This window comes from Lonchura striata, chromosome 3, assembly GCF_046129695.1.
Source record: "Lonchura striata isolate bLonStr1 chromosome 3, bLonStr1.mat, whole genome shotgun sequence".
Taxonomy (NCBI): domain Eukaryota; kingdom Metazoa; phylum Chordata; class Aves; order Passeriformes; family Estrildidae; genus Lonchura; species Lonchura striata.
The window spans coordinates 35,487,386-35,499,930 of NC_134605.1; the positions used below are offsets into that span (position 1 = coordinate 35,487,386).

At 35.6% G+C, this 12,545-nt stretch overlaps 1 protein-coding gene across 1 annotated transcript in view; it reads left to right on the forward strand.

The window, feature by feature from the left end:
* TTC27 (tetratricopeptide repeat domain 27) overlaps positions 1–12,545 on the forward strand; it is a 128,765-nt gene that overhangs the window by 79,722 nt on the left and 36,498 nt on the right. The window contains exons 11-13 of the mRNA XM_021544091.2: positions 804–899; positions 2,942–3,064; positions 9,902–10,129. Coding sequence (XP_021399766.1) covers positions 804–899; positions 2,942–3,064; positions 9,902–10,129 — 447 coding nt within the window. The remainder of the gene's footprint in view (positions 1–803; positions 900–2,941; positions 3,065–9,901; positions 10,130–12,545) is intronic.

The following is a 12,545-nucleotide window of genomic DNA, read 5'->3' on the forward strand; positions in this document are numbered from 1 at the left end:
CAATTTTTTCCTTTTGCTTGGGAATCTTTGCATTCATTTTCAGAAAGCTGAGAAAATTCTGATCTGTGTAGCACCATGTGTAAGTCTTTGAATTATTAAAGAGACTTTAATGGGTGAATCATGTGGACACAAGTAATGTAATATTCCCTTATTTATATGCTGTCCTTAAATTTGCTACTTAATGGTGACTGGCACTTGAAGGGAGTTTCTCCCTTACCTTAAAATTTCTAACCACCTTTCTGGCTGTAGCCTTCTTTAATATTGTGGGGGGTTTTGCTATTGAATTTTGATTTAAATAACTTTGTAGTGGCTTTTCAGAGAAAAAAAAAATAATGGTGCCGTTTTTCTCTGTGAAAGTTGCCGTTCTCTTTCAAAGGACTTCAGAAGAAAATATTTTAACAATCCAAAGCTCCACCAAGAGAAAGAAAATGGCCTGAATTGAATTGTATACCAAGTCACAATAATTTATTCTGTATTAGAGCTGTTTACAAAACCATGGTCCACTTTAATATGTTTGTCTTTCTCTTTTAAATAAGAAATGTCATGCCTAAAGCACATCAATTCTGTCTTAGGGGAAAAGTAGCTTAAGGACTGAAATGCATTGGGCAGAGTCAATAGTTGATGCAATTTGATTCTGCAAGTGTTTACTTGAGATTGTAAATTTGCTTCTTATTCCTGGTATTGTAAAAAATATGTAACATATATAAAAAATGCCTAGAATTCTGAATACTTTGAATTTGTAGGGAGTTTAAGTTGATTAAATCTGAGTAAATACTAAATCAGGATATACTTTGCATTTACAGGCACTTGCAGACCAGTTTGAAAATACAAATATATCAGTATCTGAACGCATGAAGATTTTCTACTGTTGTGAGGTGCCTCCACATTGGGCCATACAGGTGTGAAACAATCCCATTTCAATCTTTACTTAAGAGTCTGTGGTAGTTATTTTTGATGCTGCATCACTCCAAAGTCAAGTGAGTGTGATGCGACTTTTGAGTTGAAACCCTGTAGAAATAGAGATCACCTAACATACACTAGGTGTTTCTGGAGAGGAGTCAAGCTCTACATTGCTTTGTCTTTTTCTGACATGCGCAGGAGTAATTCCTTTTTAGTGCAATTCTTTATTTTCCTTTTTCCTCCAGTACAAACTAGACTAAAACTTGCAAGCTTCAAAGAAATTTCCTATTAAAATAAACTTGCCACTGTCTTGCCTTATATTACTGGTTTACGTATGCTACTGTTACTTGCATCTTTCTTGTCTTTTAAAGTTCACTTTGGGAAGTTAATAATGGTGAAATCAGCCAGGTTGAGAGTCAATAATACACTGAAGAACTTGAGCTGAGAAAGCTTTTTTTTGGAGACAGTCCCCTCTTTTACTAATACTGACAGGATTTTTTTATACCCGTAACTACACTGATCATTTTCTAGAACAGAAGTCTACACACTGAACACACTGAAGTCTTATCTGATGATGCTGTATTTAACAAACTCAAGAAAACTGTTAACATTGCATACCTCCAAAGGTATTCATGTTGGTTTACTTTTAATGGTGTTTTATTCCTTTTTGATTTACCATCTCACTGCATGTTGTTTTAACCAATCATATCTTCTCCGAACATTCTCAAGATTTTTTACATAACCTTTCAACAGGCACTTGCAATATAACCATCAAATATGGTTTTCATTTCCAGTTGTCACAGTGGCATTTTCAATCCAAGCCAGTTTTCTAAGCCAAAGATAGAAATGCTAAAATAGGGATTTATAATGAAAGATGACTCAATCTTCAACTCATAGTAATGAAGACACATTGCATATATAAATTTTACCAAACATAACTGAGCAAATTTAATTAAACATTAATGAGATTTAGTTTTAGCCAATGGCAAAACATTTTTCATAAGTGATTAATACTAAGCTAACAAGGAAGTTTTCAGATTTTTTTACATATTTATATCAAAGAATTGTAGCCAGATGTTAATTTTTTTTACTACTAGTCTAGTCCCCTCTAGTAACTCCTTGGATTTGCAATAGATACTGAACTCAAAGATAGGTTCATGATATATGTAGACAATTTCACAGAGTCCATTCAGGATCACCAAGTCCACTGCAGAGGTTAACTATGTGGAGCATAAGTAGCTGTCCATACACAGAATGCTCCCATTTATTTTTGCAAACCTATTTGTCTGTCACACATAGTACATGTTACCCTTTCTTCAAAGGTTAAAACCTAGTTGCAATTTTAATCTTCTCTTAAAAAATAAAGACCAAAGATGACTTTTCAAAGTAATGAAAAAATGCCATGTTTGTTTTAAAATTGAAGACATTAATCATTTATTTTCATTAGTACACTGAAATAATAGCTGAATTTGAAATAACAAAGAGGCTGACTGAACTATGAGGAAAACTCAACTAGGGAGTTTAACCTAAATTCACTATTGGTTTGGGTAAAAACCAACACCCTTTGGAAGTGGCTGTTGGGACAGTGATTCTCACAGCTACTGGACAGAACTGTATCAGAGCCTTTCTCTCCATCTTTGTTTCTCCACAGGTGCAGATTACTATGACAAAGCATTGCTAGAAGGTGCTTTAATTCCCTTCTTTGACCTCTGTTTCCCACTCAGCATTCCCAACATCCTACTGCAGCTGTTCTCCAGCTGCATGGGCCTCATTTAAGGGCTGGAAGTTCATCTCTGTCAATTCATTCTTGCCATACCCATTATCTGGTTTTGTATTATATTGTTAAATTGTTCAAAGCACAACTATTTTTATTCAGTTGGTGGGGGGTTTTTGAGATATATACACTGTTTGAGGTTCTAACCTGAAGTTTCAGGAGAATAATTCCATATTATCTTGTTGATGTCAGAAATGCCTCTAACATATTTTGAAACTGTAGGCATTATTTACTATTTTCAGTTACCTGGATTTCTTACCTTTCCAGCGCCAGCTTGCAAACTTACTCTTTGAGCTGGGATGCACCAGCTCTGCATTACAAATATTTGAGGAGCTTGAAATGTGGGAAGATGCAGTAATCTGCTATGAAAGAGCAGGACAACATGGAAAGGTAAGAAAAATGTTTTACATAACTGAGATCCCATCTTGAAATAGCATCTGAAAGCTGAAGGACTGTCTGGACACTCACTTCTGCAGGGGTGTCATCACAGGAAAATCTGCTTAGGAAAAATGGACACCTGGCATAAGAGCTTGTCATAACCTGTGAATGCTAGAAGAATTGACTTGGAGTAATAGCCACATGAAATAGAAGTTGATAAATAAGAAGCAACATATAAGTGGATAAATAAGAAGTAACTTGAGATCCAAAGAAGATTGTGATAGTGATCCTTGAAAATATTCAAGGATAATTGAATTAACTATTATGGATTAGCAGCAATATGGGCATTTCAGGAAAGCACAGCCATCATTCATGATGGAGTCTTGAAACTTTGTCTGAAGGGGATATTAATTTTCTTTCCCACTTGATTTCAAACTATTCACTGTAGTTTTTAAAAACACTTTAAATAGAGTAACATCAGTGTTTGATGTATTTAATTGCTTAATGCTAACATATTCAAATTACAGAATCAAACACTTGAGACAAGAAGTGGTGTAAGATTAAAAGGCTTTACTTGTTAAGTCTGTGTTGATGTTTTCCTGAACTTCTCCGTCATTTCTTTAGCACTGCTACCACTGTGTGTGATCAGCTTCAAAGACAGTTAAAAGCCATCACCTAAGTCTGTGTATCAGTGACATAACTGTTTAAAATTGTTGATAACAAGCTATATTAACCTTCCTATTGCTGATTATTTTGCTTTTACTATTAGAGCAATGGTAGGAAGATTTTAGAAAATCATACCTGGAAGCAATGCCTATTTTTATGTAACTCTAAATGTGTTCTCTTTCTGGTGCAAACTTTCACACAGGCTCTAGGAGGAACTTATGCTATCAGGCAGTATTTTCAGAATTAATATAGATATTCAGAAATACTCAATTTCAGACAAAAATAGGGTTTTTTCTTTTCTCCCCTCCATTTCACTCTGTTTGGTGTATGGTAGAATTAAATGTATGGATGTACATGTGCCTTTATGATACCACAAGCACAAAGACTATGCTGTAATATAATTTAAGCTTAATGAATAGAGATATATAATTTCAATTGATAGGAAAAAAAGCAGAATGCCTTATACTTAAATGTTTTTTTCTAATTGTCATGCACCAAAGCATAGATTTTGGTCATTATAAACTGAACAGATATGTCTGGCTGGAAAATTCTGTGCCACATTATACATGCCTTGGGGATAGCATGCTAATATTACAATCTTCTCAGTACAGTGAAGAAATAGAGGTCAGTATTTTCCATTTCCTGGAAATGCATTCTGTCCTAGTTACATTCACTAACTGCCCTTAGGGAGTTATGAAAATGCTACTCAGGGAATAGGACAGGATATCTGACACAGGAAACTGCTTAGAAATGCTTTCAGAATGAGGGATTGTGCTGTGCTTTGAAAAAGAGAAAATGCTGTGTAAGTATGAATAACAGAATTGTTGGAAAAAAGCTAGTTTTGGACCAAAAAAGACAGAAAATTAGAAACATGTAGCTGTGCACCGAGGGGAATGAATATCTATGCACTTTATTGCAAAATGTTCAGAGTGTGAACTGCATATATTTACAAAAGTGTTTTGATGTTTTTAAACCTGGTGGTTATTTTTGTAGAAATGCACAAAAATCTCCTGGAGTAGTATGCTGGCCACTAGATGTGCAAATTATTAATGAGCTTAGCATATATCTGTGCAAAAGAACAAACTCTCTTTAATAAACTTCTGTATGTTTTTCATTCACAAATGCTTTTATATAGAAAACCTGAATTTAAATCATGAAAAATCTAATAAAAGTGCTAAATATCAGCAATACCAATGTGATGAATATTTACACATCAAAGTAATACCTTCTTCCCTCCTATTTTAGAATTACCTGCTGATAAAGAAACAGAGTACGTAGATAAAGCCATGTGAAGCTCCACATTCTGCTGTTAGAAAATACGTAATTCATTTGCTTATAAGAGGGCCTGTAGCAGTAAAAATTTTGCAGGGTAAGATGTAACTAACATTTAGCAAACTTTTTCAAGGATTTGTTACTGTTACTAGATTGGCTCTATATTAGTTTTTTTATAACTTGAAAAGAGTAGACTTATTACATGAGTCAACAAGAGTAATAGAGTGCCAAGCAATGAGCAAAATGACACAGAACAAGGAGAAGAAACTGTTATAAAATCTGAATGCATAGTATATTGATAGTTGCTGTGGCTTTCTGACTCAAGTATTTTACTCACTGTATCCCTTTAACAGACTTGTTGCAAAAGGAGACATATCTGTGTGTGTAGTGAGTGTTGAAAAGTGCCCTTCTCCCTTCTTTTAACTGTGAGAAGTACCCAGAGGTCTCAAGAGTATTATTAACATTGAATAACTGTCTAAGGTGTAAAAGGTCTCTTCCACCTAACAATGGTACTATTTCCCTGCTAGAAGAAAAAGAAAGGATGAATCGGAGATGTGATTTTTCAGTTCTTCCAATTGAAGTAAGGCCTTTCTCCCTTGCAAGAATTCTGTAACATGGTAGCGGCTGACCTTTGATAGATTAATGAGATCTGCCATTTGCCATCAGGTGGATATTCCATCTTGCAATAGCCTGTTTTCAGACCTATCTCCATTCTATCATCTCATGAGAGTATACAGCATGATGCAGTCTGGTTTTAGATCAACATATCCCAGCAATACATATTCTGCAGGGTTATTTTTCTTGTCTTGTATGACACAGATATCTCAAAACATTTGAGCGAGGAAACACAATTATGGCAAGATCTCAAAAGCCCACCTTTAAAGTCAGGTATGACTTCCCAGATGTGAAGCAGTACTACACTGATTAGTGCATGAGCTCATTCAAGAACTTGATTAATTTCCATTCTACATAGTATAACAGTCATAGAAGGCAGATAAGCATTCCTATATATGGTTACAAAGCTAAGAAAGAGGAGTAAATGTCTTGCTCAGGGTCTTGGATGAAATTACAGGGAAGATGAAATGAAAACCTAAGAGCTTTCCTTTTCTCTCACTGCCTTTTTCCATGCTCCTCTATTCTGCTTCTTATCTGTTAGCCAAGCAAATTATGTGCAAGCAGAAAAAATAAGACTTTCTAGGAAATACTTTGAACTAGCAAAGGAATTAATTGTAAAATAATAGAATTGGTAGATCAGTGAAACTGAGGCTAATAGGATCTTTTAGGAAATATATAAAATAAAAATATAGGAATGCAGGGATGGGATGGCAAATGGATGTTTAAGGTTGGGAAGCCAGATGCAGGATGAATCATGAACTTGGTGTCCAGGAGTCTGCATAGTGAGTAATGAAAAAAAAAACCTTTTGTTAAATCTAGACCTCTCTTTACTGATTGGAGATTTTTGTGAAGTGTTGCCTATTTAATTCCCATACCACTCGTAGTAGTTCAGAAGATAAGATAAGAGCGTAAATCTTTCTTGTGTTTAAATCAACTGACTTTTGAAGTTAATATTGAATTCCATCCACCCTGCAGACTGTGCTGTGAAAAACCAGTGTTGTTATAAATGCACCTGATTCAGTCAATAAGGATACAGATCCTTTTTTTTTAAAGTTATATTTTAATTGATAATTTTAATATCATATCTTTCTAAATTTAGTTATAACTTTCAGTTAATAAACATACCTATTTAATAATTAGTATCCCTTTAATGAGTAAAGTAAATCTTTAGTGGCTGTATTTCTTTTACGTACATTACATGCCCTGTGTGAAAGATGTCTTTTGATAATATTTGTTGTTAAGGAAAGATTTGTTTTTGCAGAAGCGGGGTTCTTAGCAAAGATTAAATGTGATTTTTTTGAAAACATTTTACCACAAAGTTAGGAGAAAGGATTTTTCTTTCTTTCTTTCTCCCCTCCAGCCACCCCAAAATCCTAGGCAAAATGAAAAATCCAGTTTCAGAGTATTATGTGGTTTTGTAGAAGGCAAATATTTTGATAACACAAGGGTTTTCTTTTAGTTTGATCTTTGTACTAGCCTTTAAAGATTTAAGTAATAAAAATGTTTGCAACATGCCAGAGAGGTGATCAGATAGCTAATCAGATGAAGAAAAAGTCAGACTTCTGCGTTTTTAATTCTCTGTTTTATCTATGTGCTGAAGTATTTATGTTGGCAATGAATCATTGCAAGCTTAGACCAGAACATGATGTTTTTATGCTCTTAAATGTGAAACACCATTAGTGAGTGGTTGTCTTTCCAGTCCAGGCATTGCCACATTGTGAGAACTCTAGCCTTGCTCTGGGGTCCCATGTGGTGGTGAAATTTCTCCTCCAGCCTGTGATTCTAAAGAAAAACTGCGCAGGCTCTTGCTGTTTAGTTTCAAGGCAGTTTATTGTTAGTTATCTAAAAGATTGTCTTCTCGGGCTGTGGCTGCTTGGTCAGCGGCCTGGGCAGAGGCACACACATACACTGACATCCTCCCTGTCTGCTGCTTTCTTCTTCTCCCCCCCCCGCCCAGGGCTGCTGCTATCTTTTATATGATATATTATGTATTACATGTTTATAGTTTTCCCCCAATACCTACTACTTATATTACAAAGTGCTTTTCTACTCTAAACTAATCTGTGAGTGCCAACATCACTAAGAACATGGGGGCAAGGAAGAAGAAGGAGGAAGAACAGGATTAGCCCACTTTCCTCTATCTTAGAACTTCTGACCCCCATGTACAAAGTAAAAACCCCTCTGTATAAGTGTTAAAACCCCCCAGTATAATACTAAAAAATTTCCCCTCTGTTTTGTAACTACTTCTATTATACTATCTAATCTTTTGTGACTGCTTATTCTACCTCTAAAGTTGGTAAATCATTCTATGACTTAAACTCAAAATTACAGCTGTTTCTAGCTGTCTGCCAGGGTCTAAAATGCTTCTGATCAAGGCCTGGAATTTCTAAAAATGTCTGAGAGACATTTTGAGTTCTGACACCACATGATAGCAATCTGAGCTTGGGAGTGCCCTGCAGAGGAAGTGGTGAAGATGCAGCTTGCAATGCACTTTTCACCTCATATCTCCTATACAGCAACATTTCAATATTGTTTCTTTATGTGAATGGGGGGAAAAAAAAAAAAAAACTTATCTTTTGGTATCTAATGTGGTTACTGCAAAAAATCAGCTCACTCTGCTCTGGAAGAGAAAAATCTTCTTTAATGTGTGTTTTTAATATGTTATAGCAACAAATGGAGGCAGTTAAGAGGAAGTAAAGGGCACTTTAACCAAATCCCTGGAAGCCAGGCTGAGTGGGGCTTTGATTTAACCTAGTCTTATGAAAGTGTCCCTGCTCATGGCAAGGGACAAATTCCCTTCCAAACTAAAGCACTCTATGATTCTGTAAGTACAGTCTTCTAGTTAGACAAGATTTTTCTAGTGCTTTGGCTGGGCTAATTCTAAATGTGAAATAATAGTTTCTTTGGCTTTTTTTTTACAGAGCTGCTTCACAGGCACTTAAAAACACTTGCCATCAAGTTATTTTCCTAATATTTTGCCACCAATTTTCTTCTTAATGGGATTCTATTTTTGTTAATTTTAAGATTCTACTGAAAATCTAAGCTCTTCTTCACACTTGTGCACTTCAAATACCTGTAGACTTTACTGTTACTTTACAAAAATAATAGTAAGAATGAGATGCTAAAATTACTATGCATTAAATATTTCAAAACAAGGTAAACCAAGCATTTTTCTAAAGATGATTTTCAGATAGGTTAGATGAATTTTACTGATTGGAGTGAAAGACTTCTCTTTGATCTTCAGATGATCTTTAGAGAAGCAAGCAATTCTTATGCAAGAAAAGCAGTAATAATTTAGATGCAGAGATGATGTTGGGTTTCCTTTTTGGTAAATGAGCTATGATAGAAGAATGACTGGAGTTACAGTGTCAAACTTTAATTCTGTGGCAGGCTGTGTTGGATTTTCTTGATGGCTCAAGTAGATCTTTTCCATGAGAAAAATTATCCTGATCTGAATGGTGTATATTACATTTTTGCAGTGGGGGACTGAGGTGACAGTTCTGTCTGAGTACCAGATCATCTGTCTGGTGTATTTATCTTTTCAAAAAGCCACAGAAAGCAGACTATCTCTTGTGTAAAAGAGAAACAATAATTTTATTGTTAGAGCAAAGATAGTGACCATGAGAAAAATAGCTTTTGAAAGTTAGTTACAGTCTGGAAGACACAGCCTGTGTCTTCTTTTTCATAGAGCTGTATATATTGTGAGTATATTTTATTTCAAGCACTTAGATAAATTTACAATTTCTGCATCTTATATAAAAGCATGGCATTTCCACAACCAACAGTATGAAAGTCGATGTGAGACACAATAGAATGGAAATCATTATTCTCAGAAAAGGGAAATTAGAGAAAAGGGAAGGAGAGTCATTGCAAGAGTACTTACTAGGACACATAAAAAATTATAAATACCGATACCTAGATGGTGCTGATACTGCATCGCTGTGAGTTACGTGTAGGTTTGATGTCCAGGACTGAGATTTATTCTTGGGACAGAATACATACCTAAGATGTGAAGAAAGGAATAAGCTTGTTTTTATGGTTTCATTTTCCTTGGTGTGTTAAACCAAAAGCCACCATATTGTGTTGAAGTATTTTTTAGACATCAGTTTGGAGCCAGTTTCTTTCTAGACTTTATCTTTGATGCTGTCTTGGATGAAGATACTGGTTCCTCACTAGCCCTACTTCTTAATCTTCAGCTGATGTTTGCAAGGTGCTAACGCAGTATTTGTTCACGTAGATAATTAACTGAAAATAAATAGTCTTATTATGCATTGATTTCTCTTTGCTCTTTAACAGGCAGAAGAAATACTCAGGCGGGAGTTAGAGAAGAAGGAAACACCAGCATTATATTGTTTGCTTGGTGATGTTCTTAAAGACCACCAGTATTACGACAAGGCCTGGGAGCTTTCCAGGCACCGCAGCGCCCGTGCCCAGCGCTCCAAAGGCCTCCTCCATCTCCACAACCGGGAATTCAGGGAATGTGTGGAGTGCTTTGAACGTTCAGTACAGATCAACCCTATGCAGGTTGGGAAATTATGTACATACAGCTTTGGTTTTAGTTCATGTATTCAATTTTGAATGATGACACTTCTTTAAATGACTGTTCTGGGCACAGTTACCAAAATAAGAGTTTATTACTATTCTTAGCAAAATTTTTACCATGTACTTGGAACACTGGCTAATACTTGGAAAATGGTAGTGTGAAGTGAAGACATCCTTTTGCATGCAGGTAAATCTTTGCCTGTAGAGCTCTTTGAAAGAAATTTTAACAAGATGAAGCCACTGCAAATTAATAACTACCATGAAATAAATTATGAACAAGGTATAAAGCAAAACAGTTACAAGAAGAATGCAGATTTTAATGAAAGTTTCCCTTCGCCCTATCTGAGTTTGCCCTGACTTTGAGTTACAAACTCTCGTCTCTATATTTCGCAGAAATATTTTTCAAGTGTTCTGGTCTGTCTTGTTCTGGAGTCACTGAAAAGCACTGTGTTACGCTTGTGATGACAGTAACTTGTATTACAACAATGCATCAAAATTGAAACCACGGTGAAACGAGTTCTCTTGATGAGGCTGGTTTCTCTTGCTGATCTTTGCAAGCTATTCTGCAGACAACTTTTGTAGTCTTGTTTCAGTTTCTCAGACACCAGATCCCATCCCAATAAGGTTCACCCTGTGGAAGGTCTTCAAAAGTTAAAAAAGCTTTGTGGTTGTTTATATTTATAAATTGTGCTCCTCATAGCTATTTCTAGGTCCATGCAAAAGCAGAGTATTCCTCCATCTGTTCTTTGCCCCTCAAAGAACACTGCTGAAGCTGCTGTTTTAAGTTCCATGTGACTATCTGGACTTCTGCTTTAGAAAGATTTTAAAGGCCTCCAGACTTTCAAGTAATTTTATTGAAGCTTTTTTTTTTTGTATTTTGCTAATGTATTTTATTCCAATGAATCAGAGTCCTAGTCTTATTCAAATGAACTCCAGATAACTTATAAACATCATTAGAATGGAAAATAAAATTACCAAAAATGCCCACAAAATACATATTTTTCAGATAGGAATTTTATTTTAATCAAGAGGACTTCCAGATAATAAGGGGTTTCAGGAGATGGCCTACAGGGTCAAAACTGAGAAATGTTCTGCTGAAATGCTTTTTTATTTTGTATCCTATCCAAAGAACTTTAGAATGAAAGGAAATCCAAGAAAAATAGGCCAGTCTATATAGGAAAGTGAACATTTCCTCCTCCTGTTGCTTAGGAAGGTCTTTTTAAGATTCAGTTGAATTGTTTCAAATAAACAGATTGAGCAGCTAGATAGTGCTGATTGACATAACCATCTCCTAAATTCTGTCTGTATTCTGTAACTACAGAAATTAATTGTTTCCTGTTCCAGGGCATATTGTGGGCCAAATGCAGAGTGGAAATTTATTCTAAATGCAAGGACTTTACCACAAGGAAAATAATAATTAATTAAATTATTAACTTGTTCCCAGAATTTTAAATAATTTATCAGGTAAACAAAGACTCCCTATTACAAAGAAATTCTAATTTTTTGTGATTATTAGAAACCTTTCTGAAGGAAGAGACTTTTAGACTGCATCAAGTGATTCCCCAAAATATGTAATGGATAAAATAATTCTCTCTCAACCCTCCTTTAATCTTGTGTACTTTTTAGCCAGCCAGTCAAGTGTTGTTGAGAGCTTTGAGATAGGTGTTTGTTATATAAGCCAATCACTCAATCAGTCTTTGGGCAATCCACAAAGAAATGAAAGCCTTGCAGTTCAGATATACCTGAAACTTGTGTTCATTAGCAACTGCTCACAGAATTGCTTGTTCTTGTACATGACTGTGGATAACAGACATATTTCTCTTGTACTTTCACTGAACATCTTGCAAGGCTGGACAAACAATTCCAGAGGTCAAAGAACTCCCACAGTCAGTTCTCCAGTGGTGAAAGCCTGCACAGTTCAGAAGTGAGACTGTGCTGCTGTTGCTCATTAGATTTGTAAGACGTGCAGTGACTGTTTTTCCTCACACCCTTTACAGAAGCACTGTATCCTTGTATCCTGAGCTATAAAGTTGGAGCTAACCTTCAGTTTCATACTTGATCACTCTGGTCTCTGCCCCCACTTTTCCTGTCCAGAAGTTACTGACCTAAAAAGAATATAAAGGGGAGTTAATGAGATAGCAGCCATATGGGAGGGCTGGTGGACAAAATAGCCTTAAAAAATTAGATAGACTATATGGTTATTTAGTATTAGGTTTGCCTGCTGAAATTTGAGAAACATAGCTTTTCTCTTCATGTGGAGTTTCTTCCTTGATTGATGAGTTTATGAATCATGAAAGTGACAGGTTGACAATGCTGAAAAGCAGGTTTTCATGTTTGCCCAGACCAGATGTAGTTGCTAATTCTATCTTCACCTATTTATCCACATGCTCTAGGGATG